Source organism: Chaetura pelagica, unplaced genomic scaffold (assembly GCF_000747805.2).
Source record: "Chaetura pelagica isolate M959 unplaced genomic scaffold, ChaPel_1.0 scaffold455, whole genome shotgun sequence".
NCBI classification, from domain to species: domain Eukaryota; kingdom Metazoa; phylum Chordata; class Aves; order Apodiformes; family Apodidae; genus Chaetura; species Chaetura pelagica.
The window spans coordinates 100406-125701 of NW_009953483.1; the positions used below are offsets into that span (position 1 = coordinate 100406).

Consider the following 25296-nt stretch of genomic DNA (forward strand, 5'->3'; position numbering starts at 1 on the left):
TCAAAACTACAAAAAAATTGCCTGCAGACCTGCAATAAAACCCTCCCCGCTATTTGAACAAGTTTCAATTCCCAGGTAAAGATGAATCAACAAAATCAAAATATTGTGCTGTTTTATTGGTGTAAAAATCACACAATTGCTAGTTCTGATTCTGTAGAGATACATCCATGCAGTTAAACATCTATGATCCCACAGCCAGAAGAAGCCATTAAATAGAATATTTGCTGTTAGTCAGCAATTAATGCAAATTTACATATGAGATCAAAAGGTGTGTATCATACAATATACAACAAATCCTAATACAGTACATCAACCTGAATAGCAGGATACACTCAGGGAACTCTGTTGATAGTGAAGCCTGTCTAAACTCTGGAGAAATAAGGCCTGGAAAGAAGGTGACAGAAGGTACCCCAGAATTTCTAAAAAGCAAACTGTTAACTTTTTGTTGGTTTTTTTGTTGTGTTTTTTGTTGTTGTTGTTTTGTTTTGTTTTTGCTGGGAAGTAGAAGTTCATAGAGGTATTGACACGTTACTTGACAGTACAATTTGTTATAGTGAAGACTGGTGGATGTGATCTGTTACTAAAAGGTAATGTGTGAAACATGCAATTACAGGTGGTGCTTAGGGAATGTGTAATTAATATGCTGGGGATTTACACCCAACATTTCACAAAGGGAGGACTGAAAAAGGTCTGTTTGAGAGACTACCAATTGTACCCTAGATCTTTATACACATGCAGCTGAATCAGGACCATGAATGGATAAAATGTGAACACCTGGCAATCTGTGGTTACATACTCTGTAATGTATGCAACAAAACCAAAATCAAATCCAGATGATACGGCAAATAGCCTGCAAGAACTCTGTCAACCTGGATTAGTGGGTTTATTGCGGAGAGGCAGGCTTTCTACAATTGTGAACAACTTTCCAATTGTGAAAGGCAGCTTGGAAAGTAACATTGGCTAATGACATTACTAGTTTTTCTCTTTTCTGGCACAATAAAATAAATGCCATAACAAAAGAAGAGTTTATGTGCTTAAAGTTTAAAGTAAGTTGATTAGCAATCCTCTTCTGCAACAGTGTTTTAATGGGAAAAAAAAGAAACCACTAAAAAATTCCAGTTGGAAATTTTGGCGACAAACTCTGCAAACTCAAGTCCAATGAAGATCAGGGATGCCCACAGAAAATGATGTGAGAGGCAGTGTCACATTCAAGGAAAAAGGTTTGTTTTTTTTTCTCTGTACTGAAATAAAATACTTAAATACAAAAGTGGACAAATTGACCAAACAGAACCACAACATTTAATGTAGAATACAGTGCACTGAGCTAGATGCATGGATCTTTAAATAGGCTTTGAAACCAACACCCCTTTCAAAATTAGTAAATTCACAGTTAACGGCAGTAGGCTTAGAGGTGAGAGAAGGGTCGAAGTTGTTCCAGTTGGACTTCCAGGGAGATCCTCTCTTCAAGAACATCCTAAAAAAGAAAGATTTTCTACTGACTGTCCACAGATAATGAATACTAAAACTGTCTTCACGTGAGCCAAACTGGCAAATGTTAGCTTCAGTTCTGAGAACTAAGATCTAGGTCTTTTCTAGAATCTGGAGAACTCTTCCCACAATCTAAATAGAAGATTGGTCAGCTAGTATTTGCTCATAAAAGAAAATAAATATCTTGCTTAAAACCACATAGTTGTAACCAGTTGCAAGAACAACTATAGTATTTTCTAATGAAGTTTAAAATGTTAAGGGGGTAAAAGTGCTAACCTCAGTTAAAGGATTTGAAACTCATTTTTCTCCCTCCAGTTTTTTCTGTTACGTGAATTTTATGCACCTTGACTCTCATAAACATTAACAAGTGAAATTCAGGCTTGATAGCTTTTAAACTGGCCTATCTTCCAGTCTAGACAGTACCGCATTAATTAATCTTTACATTTCAGTTTTTCTAAAGAATTAACTTCAGAATTAAAATGAGATACCTTAAGAAAGATAGCAAGAGAAAGATGTTAAGATGTTGCCTATGGAGAAATTCAAAATTATAACAGCTGACTTAAACAGGTAACTGTTGTTCTTAAACAGCAAGTTTTGCATTCCAGATTATAACTATTTTTTAAAAATTAAATAATTTTGTAAGACTTCAAGGTTTGCTGTTTTCTTCAGAAGGCAGGCCACTTCAGGTGCTCTTCTCAATACTGCTTTTAAGATATCTGATGACCACAACAGCTATCCCCAATTATTAATACTAATTTAAGATTTCTGCTTTTTTTGTTTAGTGTAGCTGAAAGAAAATGAATACATTGAAAAATGTTTTTGGTAGTAATAAGAGCATCCTTTGGATTTTCACAGAGCTTGTCACAATTAGGTATATTCTATTATCTATAAAAATGACTAAATATTTTACTTCAATATCCTCTACTATGCATACCATTGGTTTCCAGAGATGCCTGTTACTGTGCATCGTTACTATATTGCTCTCTCAGGCCCTTCTCTTAGACAAAGGTTATGGAATTACCTTTAGTTGTTGCTGCAGTTCACTATTCAATCTGGCCAAAACAGTGTTGGTTTCCTTGTTACGCCTGATTGATGCCTGAATTGCCTTCTTGTCTTTTCCCACTGATCTGAGAAGATATTAGAAATATTTTAATAAAACATTTTATTGCTTATCTGGATATCACATTTATAGTCTCTTGTTTTAAATAAGCGGAATTTGATTTTCAATTTTTTTTTTAACCTTGTTACACTGTTAATTTTACCTCTTCTGCGTGGCTTGAGTAAACTTGTTAAGCCACATATACTTGGTTTCCATGCAACAGCAAGAAGCACATTTCAAGAATTTGTCATAATCAGTTTTCTGAAGTCCCAACACACCATACCGATTTACCACAAAGTGAGTAATTTAATAGTCTGCTTTCATGCTAGGACACAAAGAAAACGCATTTTGGACTGTTCATAGCAACCATTTTTTAATATCAAACACTATGTCTTAATACTTCCACCACTGATTTCCAACATACTCGATGAAGTTAAAAGAGTTTACACTTCAAAACTCCAGATCTCTGAAAGGTTTCTCAGTAGAAAAGACTTTGGGATGATCTTATTTAAAAACCAAAAGCCTTTAGATGGTTAAATTAGTCTAATACAAACACATTGAAATTGTTTGCAACTTCTAGAACACAGTGTGTAGGCTGTAAATGTAAACTTTCCAGTAACATATGTATTTATACACTTCTTGTGTTACCTAGGAATAGATGGCTGTGAAGCAAGAACAGCAGCTATGACACCTGTTTTCTGTGAAAGTTCCTCAGCTTCAGGTCTTAGCTCATCTTCTGATTTTAATCTTCTGCGAATAGGCTTTGGTGGTGGAGCAAGTGGAGTAGTGCCTTTACTCTGAAGAGGAAAAACAGCCTGTTAATTCTCACAACCTAACTTATTTTTACTTGGATTATATACTGGTCATTTGTGCTACACGTTCTTAAAATCAGTTACTGAGCTAACAGAATTTACAAGCTATCAGATATTTTCTGATGGACATCTAGCTGCATTCTAATACGGTCTGGAAAAAAACCTAAGTACTAGATGCTACCCTGTGGTGAAAGGGGAGCAAGTTGCTACACACGGAAAAAGAACTGTGCAAGCAGAAACATCTTGGTACGACTGACAATTGCAAATACACAACATCTCAGAGCACACTTCCCCCCTGTAAATATGTGCCAGTAACAAAAAAAGCTACAACTAACAAAGCTCTACACTAAAAGTTTTGCTCTGTTTAAAAAATTTCAACACTTACAACTATCTTAATTTTCTCAAGAACAAAGCTAATCTTTAACATCTTCTGATACAAAAATTCACCATACACATCTATGCCTACTGCAAGCACATATTGGACCTAAGAAAACTGAGTTGAAGTGGAAGTGTATAAAGTTGCTGTTGCAAATTGAAGCAGTTGTATCATTTTGTATACATCAGACAACTGTACACTTCTTCCAAATGTACTTTGCATACCACACTAGTGGGGACATTAGCAGGAGCTTTGTCTTCAACTCTTCCATCTGCTTTGGCAACTCTAAGAGAACTTGCAGAATCAGACGGCTTTTCAACCTAAAGGGATATAAACTATATTTAGAAAACTACTACTTGAAAAAATATGTCATTCAGAAACAGTTGTAATAAATAGAAGTATGCTGTGGTTCTGATACATGAATACAATTAACACCTAAAATTAATTCAGTTTTTCTTTAGAAGCATAGGCTGGATTACAAGAGCATCTGCTTTGGAGCAAAAACTTGTAAAACTAACTTGGCCATAAATACTGTTTTGGCCTGGGAGAAGAAGAGGCACACAGTAAAAAGCTGTACCTGCAGAATCAGTCAGACCTGTCTTTTGATTCAGAAATTAAGATTCGAAAGAAACTAAAGTCACTATGAAAATAAGATGAAATAGTTATTTGAACATACTCCACTCTCAAGTGTTGTGCTCTGGATGTTTGAAGAATTCTGAATAAAGTCCAATCCCCAGTGTTATGAGGCACAGTATAGCACAAAAGAGACTGTGGCCCGATGATATACTGCTACAGCTGCTTCTGTTACTACATTACCATCATTATCTGTTACTGCCAAAAGTTAATCCCTCCACTGGAACACAGTGCAACTGTTCCCCATCCACCTCAAAGCAAAAAAATCAGCAAGCTTAACTTCAGCAGTTTTCCATTGCAGCTCAAGCTAACATAGCTGATTTTGCAATGAGGTACATAGGAAGTGCTCAAATAGTGCTTACTGTCATTGACCTTCCTGATTAAGGGAAGCAAGAATGTGCTGCTAATAGCTGGGAGACCCTTAGAGCACTATGAAGTACTTTTCCAACTGAGGATGCTGAGATGTCCCAGAGAACTTACAATCTGGATGAAGGCTACAAATTATGAAAACAAAACATGAAGTACCACAGGATATCAGGGGATGGAAGGGACCTCTGAAGATCATTGAGTCCAACCCCTTGCCAGAAAACTACACACAACTAGGGCAGATCACTCAGGAAGGCAGACAGACAGGTTTTGAAAGTCTCCAGAGCAGGAGACTCCACAACCTCTCTGGGCAACCTGTTCCAGTGCTCTGTAAACCTCACAGTAAGGAAGTTCTTCCTCATGTTAAGGTGAAACTTCCTATGCTTGAGCGCATTGCCCCTTGTCCTATCATAGGGCACAAATGAAAAGAGCTTCTCCCTGCCTTCTAGATGCCCAGCCCTCATGTATTTGTAGACATTAGATCCCCCCTCAGTCTTCTCCAGTCTAGACTGAAAAGCCCCTGGTCTCTTAGCCTTTCCTTGTAAGGCAGGTGTTCCAGTCCCTTAATCATCCTCATAGCCCTCCATTGGACTTTCTCTAGTAGATCCCTGTCCCTCTTGAACTGGGGAGCCCAGAACTGCACATAATACTCCAAGTAAGGTCTCACCAGGGCTGAGTAGAGGGGGAGGAGAATCACCCTTGATCTCCTGGAGACACTCCTCTTAATGCACCCCAAGATACCATTGGCCTTCTTGGCCACAAGAGCACATTGTTGTCCCATGGAGAACTTCTTGTCTACCCAGACTCCAAGGTCCTTCTCCATGGAGCTGCTCTCTAGCAGATCACCTCCTAGCCTGTACTGGTGCATTTTGTTGTTCCTTCCCAGGTGCAGGACTCTGCACTTGCTCTTGTTGAATCTCATGCAATAGTCTTTAGTCTCAAGTAATTAATATAATAGCAATAAGCTATTAAGACATTAGTCCTGTGTTTGTATTAGGAAACAAGGTTTTGTGAACACCTCTAACAGTGCATTACAGAAGGATCCCAGAGCTCTAGTCTTTTTCACTGCTTGTGCACTGGCTTTGAACAAAACCAAGTAACTGGAGTTTTGGCAGATGTTTATGAGACTTGGCAGTTACCTCATTTATTAAGACAGACTACTTTAAAACTTAGAAGGGTATCAAGTGTGTGTAGAGTAAAAGTTTTGCCTATGGCAAGTCTTAAATGCACCAACACAATCATGTTTGTGCACATATATGCTAGTAAGTACAAAATCTTTTAAATTACAAACAAGATCTGAGAAGAAAATGTTTTCTGTCTAGGTGTTTGGCAGTTATTAAATAAATGCAGCAGTGTCCCATGTAATTGCTTTCTAGCAATGAATTGGGACATCATAAAAAACGCCACTGAGTTAAAACAGTAGAAGGTTTTTTAACAAAGTGTCATAACTGTTGGTTGTTTTAAGCAATTGACAGTATCTTCCCTTCTGCTCACCTGCAAGACTTCTGAGTGTGTTTCAATTTCATCTTCTTCCTCTTTGTTCACACCTGAAGCAGCAAATGCCTCAAACTGGCTGAAGTCTGCAAAATTTGGCTGTTCTGGTATTTGTTGAGGTGAGGTATTGGTATGAGCTATTAGGCCTTCAGCATCTACTGGGCGATGCACATGAGGACCTGCACCCTGTAAAAAAAAAACAAACAACAAAAATAGTGGCAATGTTAACATAGGTATCCGATGCAAAGAATCTTGCCAAAAACCAATTGGTCACAGAATGATAAAGATTATTTGCCTTTTTAGTGGACAAAGATTTATGTCCTGTCAGTAGGACAAAGTGCATCTCATCCAAGGCACAAATAGACAAATGTGTTAATAGACAAATATTTAAGAGAAAAGGAACCTCAATCAGATGTGTTATTACTTAGTCTAGTTCCATAAGAAAACATGCTAATGTGATCGCAGTGAATGGAATATGCCTGTCACTGTAGCCTCTTTCCTTGCACTGACTGACTTGAACTGCTGTTTAACACAGATTCTAACAAGTCGCTGCTGCTCAAAAACAACTGAAAAGCAATTTTATCTGTCCTATGTTAGATCTTCACAGCAGTCGAACGATTCAGCTGGTTGAGACAAAGAAAAAACAACTTTTCTGGGATTTGTTTTCACCAAATCAGCTAACTGAACTGACTGAGACAAAGACTGCAAAAATTACCAAGTCTATGACACAGGAAATGGTACAATCACTCCTTTTGGGAGCAGACATGTTATATACAACTATATCCTGTGCCAGATACAGATGGAAGACAACACTCATTTTGCAAAACAGGTCAAGAAATGTAAAAGTATAACTTTCCTTTCTTTCCTACACTTTAGAGCTCCAGAGCCACTCACTTCTCCTTAATGTCTACTTTAATCTGTTCCCATTGTTCCACCAGAAGCAATGTGTTATTCAGGAAGGGCTAACATTTGGCTCTAGTCTAGGTTTTGCAATCATTCACATCTTGGCAGTTTCAAAAAATATCAAGCAATACTACTCATTTTAGAGATAAATTAAAATTCAGTTAGATAAAAATGATGCACCAAGTTAAGAGTAGGATTTTTCAAAAATGACATCACCTGTGAAGGCTGTGGTCTTGGAGGCACTGCAGGGGGATAGGCAACAACTCCAGCCTGTTGCTGTCCTGTAAAAGAGGCATCTCATTTGGCCAAGACTGTTATTCTTCATGTTACAGTGATACCTATTTTTTTGGCTTATCAGCATGATGAAATCCTACATTTTGCCTATAAATTAACCCATCATGTTGAGGACAATAACTGTAATGTCACCTCCTTTCAAATTTGCAAACAGACAAAACAAGGTATGAGAACCTGGATCTTGTCCTTTGTTCCAGCTCAAAGTACAGACATGATCCTAACTTTTCTGTTCTTTTTTTTTTTTTTCCTTTTTTTCCTTTTATAGTCACTTAACATTTTCTCATTCTTCGTGATCCTGAATTAAGAAGTACTGACAAGTCAGAAGTGCAACAAAAACGCTTAAGCAGAGCATCAGACATTACCTTTAATAATCTCCTCTGAAGTGAATACTTAACACCCATCTCTAATAGAACTTATACCAAAAGAATTATCTTGAAAATGTACTGGCAGATGCAATTCTTTGCATGAGGGTGCACTAACAAAATGTTACTTCCTGACTTTGCTTCCCATATTCATCTGAAGGACTACAATGGCAACACTCAGAATTTACTTCTAAATTATCTGTGTAAGCGAAGTGGAGTACAAATTTTAATTTAAACAGGAAGAGTGACAACATTTTCAGCTTCTTCATTCAGAAGTAGTGTTTTAAAAACACTCTGAATCTTTCTTCAGTGGAAAAAAACCACCTGTCTCCTTCAGGAACATATGTGCTGAAAAATAATAAAGACTAAGAACACAGTATATCTACCTGGGGTGACTGAAAAGGATCTGTTCATATCTAAAGATGATGATCGAGAATGAGACGGATGAGGCCTTGGAGGGGGTGGCGGTGGTGCAGTGTTATCTGGAGATGTTCCTGAATGGGATCTGCAAAAGATAAAAGCTTCTGTAGTGATTTCAGGCAGCTACAGCTAAAATTCAAAGTTCTTCAAAGTATGTAATTAAAAAATCAAGCTGGACAGATGGAAAAGAGCCCAACTATCACTGATTTTGAAGACTGCAAAATTGGTTTTAAACTTCTGGTATTCTCTGTTTTCACACTGGTTTTTATATTTCCATTTAAGTAAATCTCCATTATCCAAATTATTCTTATATTACCATGAGTAATTTATCTTTGGGAAACCAACAGCTTGATATACATCCCAAACAATGATAGTTCAGGAACAGAGAATCCTAAATATGGTAATTCCATCCAGATGGTAGTCTTTATAATTTGCAAAGTATTTAAGATGAAGTCAATATCCTGATTAGGTTTTAGAAGGGTTCAAATTCAATGTCACTGAAGAATATTAAGTTTCTGTTCGACCTGCCCCCAGGTGTATCAAGGATATAATCCGAGTGTATGAGATAGCTATTTAATACTCTGCCTGAAATTTCCCAAATCTATGAGTAGCAACTTCAGAAATTTTAAATCATTCTTAGGTAGGATCACCATCTAGTGGATACCTGTTGTAAGTTCATTGAGCACACATGCAAAAAGAAGGATATAAGTGGGATTTATTGTCCACAGAATTTTTGTAGAGCTTCCATTTAAAAACAACTTGCAGAAACCTTCTAACTAGTCCAACTTATGCAAGACAGACTTACTGAATCACTGACATAAACACAGCTACTCTTTTATTCAAGTCATTAACTGATACAAACTCCTCTGTGAATGATTTCTGTAACTTTCTTCTTTTGTCATCGGATGAAAAGGCTAGGAGGGGTAAGAGGTACCTAAGTTTCACACAAAACCTGAGATTCCTGCATATGTAAGCCCAGACAGAAAACAGAGTTATCACAATAGAAAAATCTGCTTCCTTAATATACTCTTCAGAACAATGCTTCTTGTAACACTGTGTAACTCTTCAAATACACAGTCTAATTATGTTGACTCTGGGTCACATCTATATCTAGTCTAGTAAAAAGGCAGAAATAGGATAAAGGCAGCGAGTGGTCTAAGGACATTCCTGAAGTATCATTATCTGACACAGTGTTGCCAGTTTTTCCTTTTTGAAAATACAGAAAGTACTCTGGACTAATGGTAGGGTTAAGGACAATGTAATCTCTATAGAAAAGTTGCTATTGGTAGAAGAGATCAGTGGAAGGAAATAAAAGATGTGGGAGAAAAATTTCCTGGGTGCACCCTGCCAGAATTGCCAGATCTGGAGAGAAGCTACCTGTGCCACAAAGTGGAAACTTCACCAGAAAGCTCTGCTCATGTACACAAGTTCAGCAAGAGAACCCAATCCAAAATGAGATGAAAACATGCGTTGAAATCATCATGTTGATAGTGCAAAAAATACACAGAAGCAGGAGAGACAACCAGATTTACCACTGCGTATCAATGAAGGAAAGAAGTTTTCAAGGTCCTGTACTGTAAGGCAATTGCAAATCTTTCTTTGCTAGTCGTCATCTTAATTATTTTTGTTTTGAAACTTACCTCTGAAACTGATTGTACGATGGTTAATGGCATAGCTGGTTTTTAATCCTATTTAGGCAGATTTAATGGGAACAATTAGCACCAGCTAGTACAGCACATTCTCTTACGTCAAATGACACAGCTTTGGTTATGTGCTTGCTTAGCTTCCTCCAGTCCCTTAATTTCAGTTGGGCCTATGACTGCCCTTCATACTATAAAAGCCCATTACTAAAAGAGACTGAGTTACTGCTGTGGTATTTCTAATTTATGTTTTATTCCTCTTTTGTGGTACAAAGTCAGAAGGTCCTTAATGCCTAATGGCTATTTTTTAAAAGAGAAAAAAATTATTTCAAGGACCATCATGATCTCCCCTGTGTACATTCTTCTCTGCTTAAGGAAAAAATCTTTATCAATATTTCTAACTGAGTATGGAGTTTTGTTTGACTGGCCAATCCCAAACAACATTTTAGACTACACCGTTTTCTGAATTTTCACTTTACACATTAACAGGAGCAGGATAGATTGTTAATGCATAAAAAACCAGACTGCCTCCAGATTCTCAAGCATTAAAAGAAGCAGTTTAGCCATCGTTTTACAAGCTAGTTGAAAAACAACCAGAAGCTCAAAACAGGCTCCATTAAACACCTTTTATTTTTCTGTTGCTGCTCTACTGACCGTTGCCGTATTACGGTGCTTCCAATTTGCTCTGGATCTGAAGTATAGGAGTCTGAACTGCTGTAACCATCTGCTGGCAAGAGAAAGTACAAAGTTTCATGTTCATTTTGCATCATTAATATATCCTAAACATACACAGGTAATTTATAATTTCAAAGATCCAATTTTTGTTTTTAAAGAAGGTTTACGTCCTTGTATTGCTTCCCTGTGAAGTATCATATGGGCAGGATTAAAAATCCTTTAGTCTGAGTAATTTCAATATATACTTCATATCAGAAATGTCTCTAAAGTTTACCTCATTTTAGAGCTGTTGTTATCTAGCAAGTTTTCATTTGCTGAAGAATATCAGATCTACATTTTGCATAATGTAAAAAATCAGATCAGAAAGTGCTTTGCTACTTACTAACTGTATTTCCAGCTGTGAATTTTACAGATGAACTCATTTTGTTTTCTTCTGGGAGATCAGGTGGTTTCACAAGTAGTGGGCTAGTAGGGTTAGCATGATCTAGATGGAAAAACAATCCTAATAAACAAAGATATTCAAAGTAGCCTTTACTTCTAATGCCAAAGCTTTGATTTAGTTTTCTGCCTTTTGCTGAGGTGACTCAAGACTAAAACTGTCTTGCATTTCAACACTTTTGGGGTAAGAATTATTTTAACTTTGAAGTTTTATATTGTAACAGTGTTATTTTTATTTCTCAGCATTTACAGTTGGGAATATTCACCTATGTACAAGGCTAATGAAATTTTAAAAGAAACGTGCTTAATATTCTGCATGAGTTACATGACTTCAGAAGAACAGCCGTATAATGGGATATATCTGTAAATTGAGACTACACTGTTTCTCAAGGAAAACTATCAAACCACTTTGCTTATTTTTGACTAGAGTATTAAAAAATAATTTTAAAAAGGCCTAATACTCCCAAATACTGTCAAGTTTCAAAAGAATAAACTCAGTAACTCTGGCCACATGAGAACAAGCTTTTACAAATGCAGGCTATGTTCTCCATCTTCACAGTCTCCCTTCAGTATTTAATAAAGAAACCAGACATTCTCCCAGAGGTCCAAAACAGATCTGTATTGTGATGGTCCTGAACTATTCAAAGCAATTATCTCCTATAGATGGTGAAATGCACACTGTAGCAAATGGCTAATTCAAACACTGCATCCATCTGAACACTACTCTAATTCTTAATTCAGAGAATCTCATTAATTATGCCAGTTATAACTCCAGATATATTCACGTAAAGAGAAGAAAAAAACCAGGATGTTTAAGGAAGAAAACCCAACTCTAGTTTTACAAAATCTTCCTCATTTGCAAGAGAAAATATCCTACCACTTCCAGTTCTTTTAAGCTCCATTTCCTGCATGTGGATTTTGCTTGGAGTCATTCTTATTGGAACTGGGTGTACAATTGCAGTATCCTGTGGAAGAGATTAGTTAAGTAATGTTAATCTCATTTTAAATTATTCTATTAAGAGTCTCTGACACCATGCAAAATGCAATTTCTAAACAAAATTTCATTATTTTTTAAATACAGTTTCAGGGAATGGAATATACTTAAAAACAAAGCTCCATAAGCTGAAGTTTCTCTCATTATTTATAAGGTTCAACCTAGCATACTACCATAAAATGGCACTAGAAATGTTTCTATAGATTACTGTGTTGTTAACAGGACCTGGATTTTACCAGCTTTCCACCATTTCCAGAGGCTGGAGCACCTCTCATATCAAGACAGGCTGAGGGACTTGGGGTTGTTCTGCCTGGAGAAGGGAAGGCTCTGAAGAGACCTCATAGCAGCCTTCCAGTAGCTGAAGGGGCTACAGGAAAGCTGGGGAGAGGTTTTTCACACAGGTGTGGAGTGATATGACAAGGGTAATGGTTACAAGCAGAAAGAGGATAGATTTAGATTAGGTATTAGGAAGAAATTCTTTCCTGTGAGGGTGGTGAGACACAGGAACAGGCTGCCCAGAGTAGTTGTGGCTGCCCCATTCTTGGAAGTGTTCAAGGTCAGGCTGGATGGGGCTTTGAGCAACCTGGTCTATTGGGAGGTGCCCCTGCCATGTACAGGGGTTGGAAATACATGATCTTTAAGGTCCTTTCCAACTTAAATAATTATTTGATTTTTGTCATACCAGGTATCTGTTACTTCAAGTGCATCTTAAAAAAACCCAAACAATTTCAACCCCCCACGCCTCAGCTTTACTTATGATACCTCAGAAAGCTATGGCCTCTTTAAATAAGTGTGCATAATTCTCCACAAAGTAAGGTAACTTTGTAGCAGTTTAAGACGAATAGTTTTAGGAGTCTTCAAAACAGTAAAATCTTCTAAACTTCAGTATAACAAGCCCTAAGGATTTTACCTCTAGATAAGTGTTGATTTTACACTTTGGCATTTTCTTTGTAGCTGAGACAACATGTTCCATTTTAATGAACCTAATACAGCCCTTTCCCCTTGGTTGGGAGACTGAGTGCAAATAGCTTAAAAAAAGAAATCTCAAAACTTCGATGTTTGTTCTCAAGTAACCTAAAATATGGGCATAGATATTTGAGGTTTTTTTACTGTCACTTCTATCAAGAATGTATGAATGGGTGGGACAATGACAGCACAAAACATATCCCAAATTACATTCTGCTCCTAGAAATAATACGAAGTTTCAAAGCTACTCTTGTATCAGAAATTTAATCTGTCCTAATCACTCAAATAGATCAATTTCACCAAGCACAATACATTTACATTAATCTTTTCTAAAACTGTTTAAAGTGACTTGCATTACACTCTTGTTGCAAATATAAGCTTTTCAAAAAAACTTTCTAGTCACAGCTCAAGCACTCTTGTTGCATCAGGCTTTTATACTGCTTTGAAATATCTTGCAATTTTCTTTCCCCTTGAGTGGCATTATCATGCAAAGACCACTCTTGCTGTACCTACTTCAGTCCTCTACTGTAATCTAACGTGCAGCTACTACAAAAGTAATTTCTCCAACAGGTAAATGTTTTTTTAATGTAACGTTATTCATTCAGAAAATTAATCTAATTTTACATGAAACAACTTAACATACTACCAGCTTTCACTTACAATACACAAATTATGTTTCTATACCAGGGGATAAACGCACTGTTTTACTTTCTACTTATCTTTTACTGCCAAAGCAGCTGATTTCCCAGAAGAAAGAGAGAAGAGTAAGTCTATAAATTTACTCTTTAGTTAGTCATTAACAACTGCTCAAGAAAGCTGATTCTCTCCTTTGGGAAACAGAAGTTGTTCAGTAAGTCAGTCCTATGCACCACTGTTGAGGCTGCTAAAACAAGTCTGCACACTGCCACCAAATACTTGCTGTCATTTATTCTTATTTTCCTATGAAAATAAAGACTGTGAAGTATCTGTTCCCAAAGTCTGTTACCTTAGCAAGCATCAAGTTCTCTTGCAAAGTTTCCTATTATTTAAAGTTTTTTCTCAATTAGAAGCACTGTGAGAAAACAATTCAAGAAAATTCTCCCAGTACATTTTTCATTTTTCTGCTGAATTTGTTTGCACGTATACACATGTACACACATATAAACACACAGAGCTACGAGTTTTCCATAAATTATCACTGTTCTACTTTTCAGATTGTCAACATATGGGAAAAAACTTCAGATTTCTGTAATTTCCTAATTATGTGTAAAAATAAATTATCTTCTTATTGTGGAAACAAGACAGTGTTAGCTCTTTACTGCCAAGCAATTATACACACTAAAAAACAACTATAAACTGGTTTCCATCATGTTTACTTCATTAAAGCATAAAAATGTAGTAAATTTACACCAAAAAAAGTGTCTCTAGGCTGAAAAGGACAGGTTTTCACTTTTAGTATGACCCTGAACTTTGAATGTTTACTAAGGACAACTCTGAGCACAGGAACAGTACAGTTGAGTTCTAGTTTACAGCATCTTGAAATGCCATTTCCACCTAAATATCAGTGTTAACTCAGAGTGGAGAACTAACGTATTTAAAACATACATGTATTTATGTCTTATATCTTTTCAGAAGTGACCTTAGTCTAATATTAAAAGCAGTTAAATGTGTATTAGTCACACTTATTATATTTTGTTATATAGTCTAATGGACACTAACACCACAATGAAATAAAAATGGATATGAGCAGTGGTAATTAAATCAGTAAGAAAAGCAGGATGAAAGCAGCAGCTTAAAATACTGCAGTAATTTTAATACATTTCAGACTGCTTCAAAGTCATATGCTGTGAAGTTTTAAAACAGCAGAACTTCAAACACTAGCAAACTTGGCTCCCAAACTTGGTAAGATATTTAACTAATCCTTCAGAGCACTCTTCACCAAGTAAAGCATAAGAACAGCACAGGTTTAGCTGGAGAAATACGAAAAGCCTTGTAAGTAATTTGGTGAAAACATTAGGAGTATGAAATATCACACTCACTAAAGACCAGCATTTTTTTTTTCAGTGATGTTGTACATTCAGCTCCTAAAAGTTCATGCAAATAAAGCTCTGCAACTTGAAAGCTATAAAAACACTGAAGACAATCTAAAATGGGATCTGCTTGTCACTGGCAGTGGCCCTTGTATTAGCTTACAAATATTTTCAAAAAAATCATTATGTTCAAATACTTTAATAAGGGTTTTGACAGCATCCACTTGGTATTACATCAAAATCAAGTGAAAAATGCATTATTTGCACTCAGATCTTAAACATGAGCTGCACTAGGAAATTTATATTCCTAAAAGAAGGAAAAAAAAATTTAAAAAAAATCAAGAAGCCTGCCACCATTTCCCAAAAAGCAGTCCATGGAATCATGCATAACAGCTAAAAACGATGAATGGAAATTCAGTGTTAATGAAATTAATTTCAAACAAGCAAGCTAAGTGATTGACTTACAGGATCAGCTGGTGCAATGTTAGAATCAAATTGGGTCAGAGTTTGTGAGCTTGAAGAGCGTTCGCTAAATGTCTCCCACTGCTGAACAGACAGAGGAGAGAAGTCAGCATGATGAGAAAGATGGGAGTAAAAGATCACTGAGGAGATTTAGCACAGTAGTTTGGAGGTTGCACTGGGAAGCACTACATTTGTGCTGGACAGTACTTGACTTGGAAAGCACACTGATAAACTCATATTTCTATTTTAGCCTGAGATTGTTGTGCACCCAGGTTTGTTATCTGTCAGTATTGATCTTTGCATTCACATTTCACAATGAAGATACGGGTGTGCAGTCAACACAAGTACCTTCAAAGTTCATGTTTGCCAATGAAAATAATACAGGTTAAAAAAAACTGTCACATTCAAATACTGCATTCATATATTGCAAAGATAAGACCAGTGACACATTTTGTGCACATTTGTAATTTTAAAACCCAGAGAAAGGTCTTTCAGCTTTGTAGCTGCCAAGTTTCAAACGTATTTTGTAAACTAAGATTTTCTTAGAAAATCCCAGACAAAGGAACACTGAGCAGAGTACTCCAATTACAAAAGTTCAGCTTGCCAGTGCAACCCCTGAGAAGTGATTCTATGCTGTAAAATAGTATTTTTACAAGTCTAAATCACTGTCAAGGCAAAGAAACAAATTCAAACATACTTTTGATTGCTACAAGCAAATAAGTCAATCTCTGAACAATTTTATAAGATATAGGCATGCTGTATCAATACATGGTTGCCAAGAGTTATTTCATGCTTAGCAAGTCAAACTACAGCCTCAACTGGATCAAACAAGTACCAAAGCACATACATAGTCTCTGATCCAGAAACCAGATTACAAATCACAACAGGAATACTAAGCTTACTATATTTTGGTAAAATAAAATGTAAATATGAAACACTACAACAAAAAATATAAATACAAATCTTTTAGTGATCAGAAAATCTGAAAAAAAAAATCATTAAAATAGTTGTGAAAACAAATTAATATTTTTGTCCCATCTGTACAGGCAAATTAATGCAAATGATTCCAGAAGATACAGGACAAACTGCCTGGTGATAGTCAACCTGATCGCATGTGTTCCTCTACACTGAGCTATATTCAGTGAACGGCCTGTACCCGTACCTAGTCTAAAACCATTATTTCAGAAATAACTCCTAGAAATTCCTAAGTAACTGCTTTCAATCAGCTGAAATTACATTCAGAAAAATACCAACTAAATTTGTGACTGCTTTCATAAGTGGTGCTCCTAGAGCCAGAGCCTTATCTCCTCATATGAAACTTAATTAAGGCAAAAATTATGGGATACTGTTCATATTTATTTTTTGGGGGTGGGTGTTTTGTTGCTGTTGGGGCTGTTTGTTTTAAACACACAAAACTACCCCCTTAATGGACAGAATCTAACAAAACCTTTTTAGTAAGGATGTAAGGTTTCCCCTTCCTATCTGGTCTGTCTAACTCCCTTTACTAAACCTCATCTGTGTCACTCAGAAGCAGCACTGCAAGTAGTCTGGAGCTATACAAACATGTTGACGGAACCCATTTCTACCAAGTCAGAAACTTCATGGTCAAGTTCTGCCAGTCTTTCCCCTGACTGGGCCTCTTGTGTTTACACAGCTGCTCACTTTTGTGAAACACGCATTAATATTTATTTTAGGACTACTACTAACCTTTTAAATTTAATTTGGCCAGCAGCAAAGTTGCCAGTGAGACTGGCAAACACACCATTTAATAACAGAAACAGCTTTTTTAATTTTTTCAACTTCCAGCATCTATGTTATATTTAAGATCTATGTTAAGGTATCATTTTTCAGAAATGGATGTTGAATTTACCTCTTATTCTATTCCTCTGATGCCAAACTGCATGACATTTTTAACTTGTCCTCAGGCTCCCCAACTGGGCACAGACAAATAAACGCCAACACCTCCTGACTGCTCAGGGGAACAAGCTGTTTGTGCTCCATCTTGAAATACTACCAGAAACTAGTTACTGCTAATTGCCTGGTTAATAGAAAGCTACACATATTAAGGAATTACTGGATTGCATCTCAAACTCTGTGAAAGGTTTAAGGGCATTGACAATACAACTAACTGGCTAGCATAAAACTCACACTAGCTGAAACTAAAACACTTGTCTTCTAGACTTGCAAAAATGTTTCAAAAATACTTTCAAAAGATTAATTCCTAAAAAACCTAAAACTCACAACAACCTAAACCCTTGGTGAAAGAACACCAAGAGATCTGAAGGAGGGTGTAACAGTGTGAACTCAAAAGCAAATCTCTACACTTGTGTCAAAGTAAATACGACCACATGACACTCAGCTGTTTTGAAAAAAAAAATTAAAAGGCTTCTCAATTTTCTCTAGCTCTCCTAACTGGAGTGCCTTGACATTGGATGGAAAAGATGTCTGAAGTGAGAAATTGATGAGAAAAGAGATAAGAATGTGAAGCATGTAGGATCTAGAGTTAACTGGACTTTCATGGTGCCCTTCATTTGAAGCTTGAGATTGGTGCATTGGTTCATACTTGTGAGCTAACAGTAACTTGAGTCTGGCAACTTCAGTCTAAAAATCAACTATAAGCTATAAAGAACAAAGTTGAAACTGACTGGGATGAGGCTGCTGGGAAAGGCAGATGATCCAAAGATGCATAGCTTTTTCAAGAAATTCTTTTGTTGATGACAGTTATAAGAGGTTCAAAGAGGAAACAATTAGATTGGTGCCTGCAGGAATACCAGAGATTTTTTCATGTCATTAAAACCTTGAGGACTTTGACCTGACACATGCTGAAGAGAAAATGCTGAGAAGCAAGAAGCATGCACAGCAATATAGCTGAAAAACAGAAATTCCTCTGTGTTAGAATGAGAAACTAAACATTTAATCAACATTCAACTCTAACTTTAGTATAGTTAGTACTTGGTAGTATATTTACTGTGAGAACTTTTTCAAACCTCCTAAAGTTTTAATAGATTCTCAGAAAGAAAACACCACATTATCTATCTGAATGGACAAAGTTTTGTAAGACAAGATTTTGGCTGATAGAGAATTGTCATTAATACTACTAATGCAATTATCCCATTCAATTGATTTGAGCTGCACGTGACCACGAAGCAATCTCCAATTATGATGCAGTTTACCAAATGATTAGCATGTTGACTCTTTGTTGCAAACATGAGGGAACGTATCAATGCAAATTTTAATACAGTTGCAGACATCTGCAGCTTTTCAGCAACAACTGATTAACTGCTCACCTCCCTCCTTAAACACAGCTTCCTACCAGCAGTCTAAGAGTCACTGTCAAAAAGGACAACTAGGAATCACAATTTCCTGCATTTTTTATTTGGTAAGGACATCACTGAGATGCTAGTATTTGCCCTTAAAAGGAAGAGTAGATTTTACAAAGTCCTTAGTCCTGAAAGATGATTTTTTTTTTTTTTGCTCCTAACTTTAATCCTAAATATTTGCTTCTTCTCTGTTTCATACTGACACTCCTTCAGTTTGTCTAAATCTTTTATTATCATTCTATTCATGTGAAGTCTAACAAAGATAGAAAAAAGAAAAAAAAGGCTCTTTCATAACAGAAGCAGGTAAGACAACATTCAGGTGCTGTCAGGGCTGAAGATATTAAGTTTTAAATTGTTCTTGAAAGTCTCAGATTATTAAACGTTTTCCATAAATAATTTCAATACTTTTTCCTTTTTTTTCCTTTATAATGGAAAAATAAGCCTACATCATCTTTAAAGTATAGCTGCAGTAAGGAACTCAGTTGAGTCTCTGAAGTAGCTCTTAGAATAAAACATTGGTTTATTCTTAGTCACAAAGGCAAAAATGTTAAGACAAAGCAACAAGAATCAATGCCCTACGGGTTTTTTAAACAATAGACATTTGTGGGGAAAAAGTCCTGTTTGGTATTTTCAGTTTCAAATTCTGACAAAATATAGTTTTACTATATAAGACTCCTTATATAGCAAATACGTAAGTTAAGAATGATAAGGGCATGTTAACAATAGGACAAGAGGTAATGGTTTCAAGCTAGAAAGAGGTAGATTTAGGCTGGACATTAGGGAAAAGTTATTTAATATGAGGGTGGTAGATCACTGGAACAGGTTGCCTAGAGAGGTGGTGGGGGCCCCATCCCTGAAGACATTCAAGGTCAGGCTTGATGGGGCTCCCAGCAATCTGTTTTAGTGTGACATGTCCCTGCGTATTGTAGGGGAGTTGGACTACATGACCTCTAGAGGTCTCTTCCAACCCAGAACATTCCATGATTCTACAAAGCAGCAGTCCATAACAGTAACAATTTTAAATTTGAATAAATTTAGTGAGCGGTTAGCTTCAGATTCAACTTCACATCTTTGCTTCTGAAACAAAGCCAGAGCTATGACTTCTCTACATTACTGGTGATATATTTTATATTTCAGGGTAAAATCACCTCCGGAAATAAGTCTCAATGTCCAGATCCATCAGATATTTATTTTGAAGCTTTGCCAAAGTGTTGGCTATAAAAAGGCCATCAGAGTTAACAACGAAACCCAATCATAAACCTACCCTGAATAACAAAGATTCACATTCTCCAATAAACTATATGACAACATTTTGTGATTAATATAAAGCTTAATTACTACTAATGGCAACATTTTAAACAGTAGTTCATTTCACAGTGAGACAGAAAAACCAGGAAGAAAACATTACCTGTTTTTACAACTAAACATGTGTAGAACCTTCCTGTGTCCTGCTAAACTTTTTCACATTTTTTGATGAACATTCCACTCATGATGAGTTATGGATGCATACATAATTTAGTTATTGACTGGCAATCAAATAGCTCTTAAATAAAAGTGCTAACCTCACTGCTCTGATTCAATTCTGGCCAGGTCTGGTTTAGGGATGGCATTGATGGAGACTTGCTTGGAGGTGCTTCTGCTGGAGAGCTGGAGTAACCTACCTCACCAGTCTGTTCCCCAACTTCTGAAACGACAGGAATCACTATAAACCAAAATAATGAATTGCATTCAGTTTATTCTCAGAAAAGCTGCTCACATCCCACAGAAAATACAAAGAACCCTTTGGTTTAATTTTTTCCAATGAAGTACTTAGCTGCTGACAAAAACTCATTCAAGTCAAATATACTATTTATCAGGTGCTATTTTGAGGATCTTTCTAAAAAATTGACTTTAGATATTACTCTGTACCATACTATCTCCCAGTACTTTGGGTTTGTTTTTTTTTTTTAGATTTTGCTAACATATAGAAATATACAGTTTTCTTATATTATGAGAAAATAACTTAACACTAGAGTTTATGACATTGAGAACCAAGAAGTTAATCTTAAAGAATACTTCGTTATATAAGAGATTAAAACAAAACCAGTGTATCAATGCAAGCACAAAAAATATGAAAGCCATTCGCTTAGAATACTACTCAAGAACATTTTGTTTTAAGCCTCCTTGCTGGAATAATGGTTTTTCCATAAAATCAATTTTGCAAATTTAACAAGTCTAGCAGCTGTGACATTGTAACTACATTGTTAGTGTTATTTCAGTTTTCCCAGAGCTTTCAGCAGGTACAGTCCTATGCAGCAAAACTCTGAGAATTCTACAGATTTTCATGATGCAGCACAGTTATTTTCATTCTGTTCAAACTATGAGAGAATTGGGTAAAGAAAAGCTGAACAGCAGATTAAGCATTCTCCATTAACACAGTAAAATCCTGTCTTCTACTCTGCTAGATAGCATAGTACAAGCTAAAGCAATGAAAGCCTCAAAAACCTCAAGTTCAGAAACAGGAGGAACAGATAAGAGTGGCTAATAAGAATCTAGAAATTTTAAGATGCTTGTAGTTCAAAGAATTAAAACTCTAACCAAGACAAAATACTGCACAAGAGGAAAGATTGCTTAAATTACCATTTAAAAGGTCTGTGTGACAGATAATATAATTGAACACGACTGCCACAAGAATGTGTGATACACTACCAAAAATTGATTGAAATCTAAGAAAAGGACTTGCTGCAGCCTCCTGAAGAGCTGAACTTTGCAGTGTGCTCTTCTGCTCTGACAGCTCAATATTCTGTCTGCTATCTTCCCTTCAGAAGAAACTCGTAACAAATCTGCTGTCAAACTGAGCTGTCTGCTTTGCAGGTGCGGAGGACACCTGTATATGGTGGGGTAAAACTGAGACCAACAAAAATTTCCAGTTGGGAACACTTGAATAGTCAATGGTGAAGAACTGCACCTTTGAAAACCAACAACAATCCCTTATTGTCTCTAAAGTGTTGCTGGGCACAGCAAGAGGCACAGCCTAAAAAGAACAGCCAAAATGCTTAAGTCTAGAAAGAAATTGTCCATCTTAAGGCCAAGGGAGGCTGAGGTACTGTTGACTTGAAAAAAGCTGCACATATAAGCCAGTAACTCAAAGACTTCAAAGGCCTTGCAAACTTCCTGTAAATAGCCAGGAATCAGACTGAGACTCAGTATTGCCAAAATTATGTCCAGCACCTAGAACCTCATAGTACAGCCCTTTAGGGAAAATGGCTTTACAAATTATTCAAGACAAAAATTGTATCTAATACCTGTTTCAGGTAAAAAGCAACTGGCAAAAAAGAAAAAAAAAAAAGGCTACAATAAGCTGATGCTTACAGGTACACTGATGTCACCAAGTAGTCAAGATGACACAGTGGTCATTGTACACAAAATACTATATGAAATTCAAATACACCAATGGTAATGCTTTTGTAATGCGCACTGCATGTAAATTGCTCTGAAGTGTACTACGAATAAACATATTCTAATGAATTAAAGAAACACTTTAAATTCTCATTTCAATGGGGGTGCACCAGATAGCTGAACTCATTGCTAGTTTTAAACACAAGGGCAAAAAAGTAAGGCTGAAAGCTGCTGTGGATAGACTATGCAGCTATCTGTAATTGAAGAAATTTTGCAAATACTGACATGAAACACGAGTAAGACACCTATGGAAAACTTCAGGGGTTAAAGTAATAAAGTTGTGTAAGACAAAGTACGGCAGATACCTTTTCTTACAAAGAAATTACATTGTTGCAGCAGCACAAACAAAAACATTCACAGATAAGCAAAACTTGCTTTTAGTTTTGTAAAGGTTTGGTGGCTTTTACTAACTGAGATAAAACTGAGTTGAAAGGAAAGTATTCAGATCTATTTACATCATAGAAAATGACAGTAGCACTCTTCAGCTGCAGAACATAAATTCTGCCATGACAGATGCTATCAACAGCATTCAATTATAAAATAAATGTATAAGCACTTAGAGAAGTATTTGTACAACAGCCTGACTTCATGCTCCCATTTCCATTCACTGCAGTTTTTTTCTATAGGCTGTTCTTACACAAAGCTTGTTCATTCTGAAGAGCTGACATTACCTATCCATAAATACCTCAACACAATGTTAAATCTTAAGTGGAGCTACTGCAATCCAAACAGTTCTTCCAAGTACAACTCAAAACCATCTGAATATATTGTAGAATTACCATATTATTCTAAGAACTTGCAACACCTCATTTTTCTCCCTTGTCAGCAAAAAGATATTAGCACCTTATTTAACATGTGAATGTATTAAAATTTTATAGGGGCATAGTGCTATACCTGAAAAATGACCAACTATATAGATGCTTTATTATACAATACGTCTATCAGGTGAGATAAATATGTATCATGAAACCAGATGTAAGACAAGACCAATATGTTAATGGGTTAGGGACACCTGCAGTTGGTCACACAACAGATTCACAGAGGCTCATGAGGGAAACAGCAGATCACAAGAGGTATAGGGTGCATGGAGCCTCTGCTAGTTTTCTTTCTGCTGGCCACTAGTTCAAAACTCAAAATGGAAAGCAACAGCAAGTTTCAAGTGCAGTGCAGAAGCATGGAAGATCAAGGAGTACATTTCTAACAAAAGGACAGAATAAGGGTATTGTTATCATTTCTGAAATTGTTAACCACCTTGCATATTGGTTTAAAAAGATATTAAAGTAATTCACCTTCTTGAACAGTCTGAAATTATGTTATTCATACTGAGGCTTCAGTCAGCAGGAGATACTAACAATTTTTTTGAGAAAGTCATATCCCATGAAAAAAAGTGGACCTAAAAAGATACTTCAGTGCCCTTACTTTACAGTTTTAAGTTCTGAGAAGGCTGTTGGAAGCAACTTCAATTGAACTACAGCTTTTATGAGAACTAAAACAAAAAAACTATTACAGACATTTAACTGGTATCTTTCTAGGCTGATTTACAGTCTTTAAGTGGAACTCACGTAATTATAGTTTGCTCACAGACCTATGAATAGCTTTTAATTTAGATTAGAATAGGAAATGTAGACTGGAGATTGGGACTGCTGTAACTACAATTAGGAGAAGTTATTGACTTGACTATGGAGTCCTTTATTCAACATATTAGCTTTGCTGATAAATAAATCTGTTAAGTGCTAGAAAGGATTTGCTATTTCCAATACTGGTGGCCCAAATTTAAACAAACAAACAAGTTAATTGGCTAAAACTCTTCAAGTTTGCAAGAACTGTCACTTTTCATTGTAGCTAGTGATAACAGCAGAATCAAGCATCACTCAGAGCTTTTTTTTTTTTTTAAAGCACAGCTTACACAGTATGGTAACCTTTTAACATTCACCAGAACACGGTAACTTCCCTTTAATACTAGAGGGAAAAACATTTATTTTTTATTACTTTTAAAAATAGTTTTTCTAAAATTTAAAGAACACTTTATATCTCATAAAAATAAGTTTTACATCAGCAAAGTTGCCTGTAAAATTAAGAACAACATACACATAACACTTTTTGGTTTAATGTCCGATTTATAGTTTCCAGACAACTTCATTCAAATAATAAAAGCCTTGAAATCTACTACCAGAGGTAGACAGAAGAACAGGTACAGATACAGCAATTTTGTTGTTGTGTTTTTTTTTAAAAAACAAACAAACCCAAAACCTAACAATGTTTTATACAAAATCTATTCCATTTCCTTTATTTTTTTTGTCATTGCCTTAACACAAAAATAGAGTGGGCATGTTCTAGATGCTTGCTAGGTATTCACTGAACTAATTGTACGTATTTCTTTTGAACATCTTTGTTATAGTAAAATGCTTATTCATACTGAAAACACTTTTGTTGTGGCTGACTGCTGTTGGAAAGGTTCTTTGAAGAGCCACACCACTCCCACAAAAAGTGGCTTAATGATTAAAGGAGTGTTAGTAAAAGCCACAGTATCTAGTTGAAGAACTTGTCAATAATTCTCAGATGTAAGCCTTTGAGAGAACACAGTACACAGAGATTCCCTTTGAAGTCACTAATAAAAATAAATAAAATTCTAGGAAACCATAGTATCTGTGAACCCACAGTATAATATGACTTTCCAAGCAAAGACTGTTAAAACAATCTAAAGCATTTTTATGATTTTCCATTTGTCTGTTTTGAAATAAAAAATAAAGATGACCATAAGCTTCCTGTTTTTGAACAACACTTTTACATAGAAAAGTTATTTGCTTTTCATTTACAGGACTGAGCATTAACACATACATTCAGTGGTTTATCTGGGAGCATTCAAAGGTAAAAAACCATGCATAGAAAGACTAAGTGTCAAAGTAATGGAGGACAAATCACGCCGTCAAGTCCAGAGTAGAATTTAAAAGAAACAACTGTGCTACTGATCCTGTACTTTTAAACTACACAGTCCTACCTCCAGCATTGAATCTGTGAATATTTTCTAAATACCGTCAAGACTTAGAAACTTGTGTCATGTTTTCCAAAATGAGGGTGAACAGAAAGCATATTCATTTAAAAGGAAG

At 36.0% G+C, this 25296-nt stretch overlaps 1 protein-coding gene across 3 annotated transcripts in view; it reads right to left on the minus strand.

Moving 5' to 3' along the window:
* Positions 1-488: 488 nt before the first annotated feature.
* Positions 489-25296, minus strand: part of REPS1 (RALBP1 associated Eps domain containing 1) — a 46122-nt gene continuing 21314 nt past the window's right edge. The window contains exons 8-19 of one of the 3 annotated variants that reach the window (XM_009998523.1): positions 20314-20435; positions 15435-15515; positions 11878-11965; positions 10945-11046; positions 10542-10611; positions 8214-8332; positions 7388-7452; positions 6269-6454; positions 4000-4095; positions 3236-3384; positions 2510-2615; positions 489-1474 (exon numbers count right to left, since the gene is read on the minus strand). In XM_009998523.1, the coding sequence (XP_009996825.1) occupies positions 1406-1474; positions 2510-2615; positions 3236-3384; positions 4000-4095; positions 6269-6454; positions 7388-7452; positions 8214-8332; positions 10542-10611; positions 10945-11046; positions 11878-11965; positions 15435-15515; positions 20314-20435 (1253 nt within the window). In that variant the 3' untranslated portion in view covers positions 489-1405. Of the gene's footprint in view, positions 1475-2509; positions 2616-3235; positions 3385-3999; positions 4096-6268; positions 6455-7387; positions 7453-8213; positions 8333-10541; positions 10615-10944; positions 11047-11877; positions 11966-15434; positions 15516-20313; positions 20436-25296 lie in introns of all 3 variants that reach the window. The other 2 variants (XM_009998521.1, XM_009998522.1) reach the window with 2 other exon arrangements.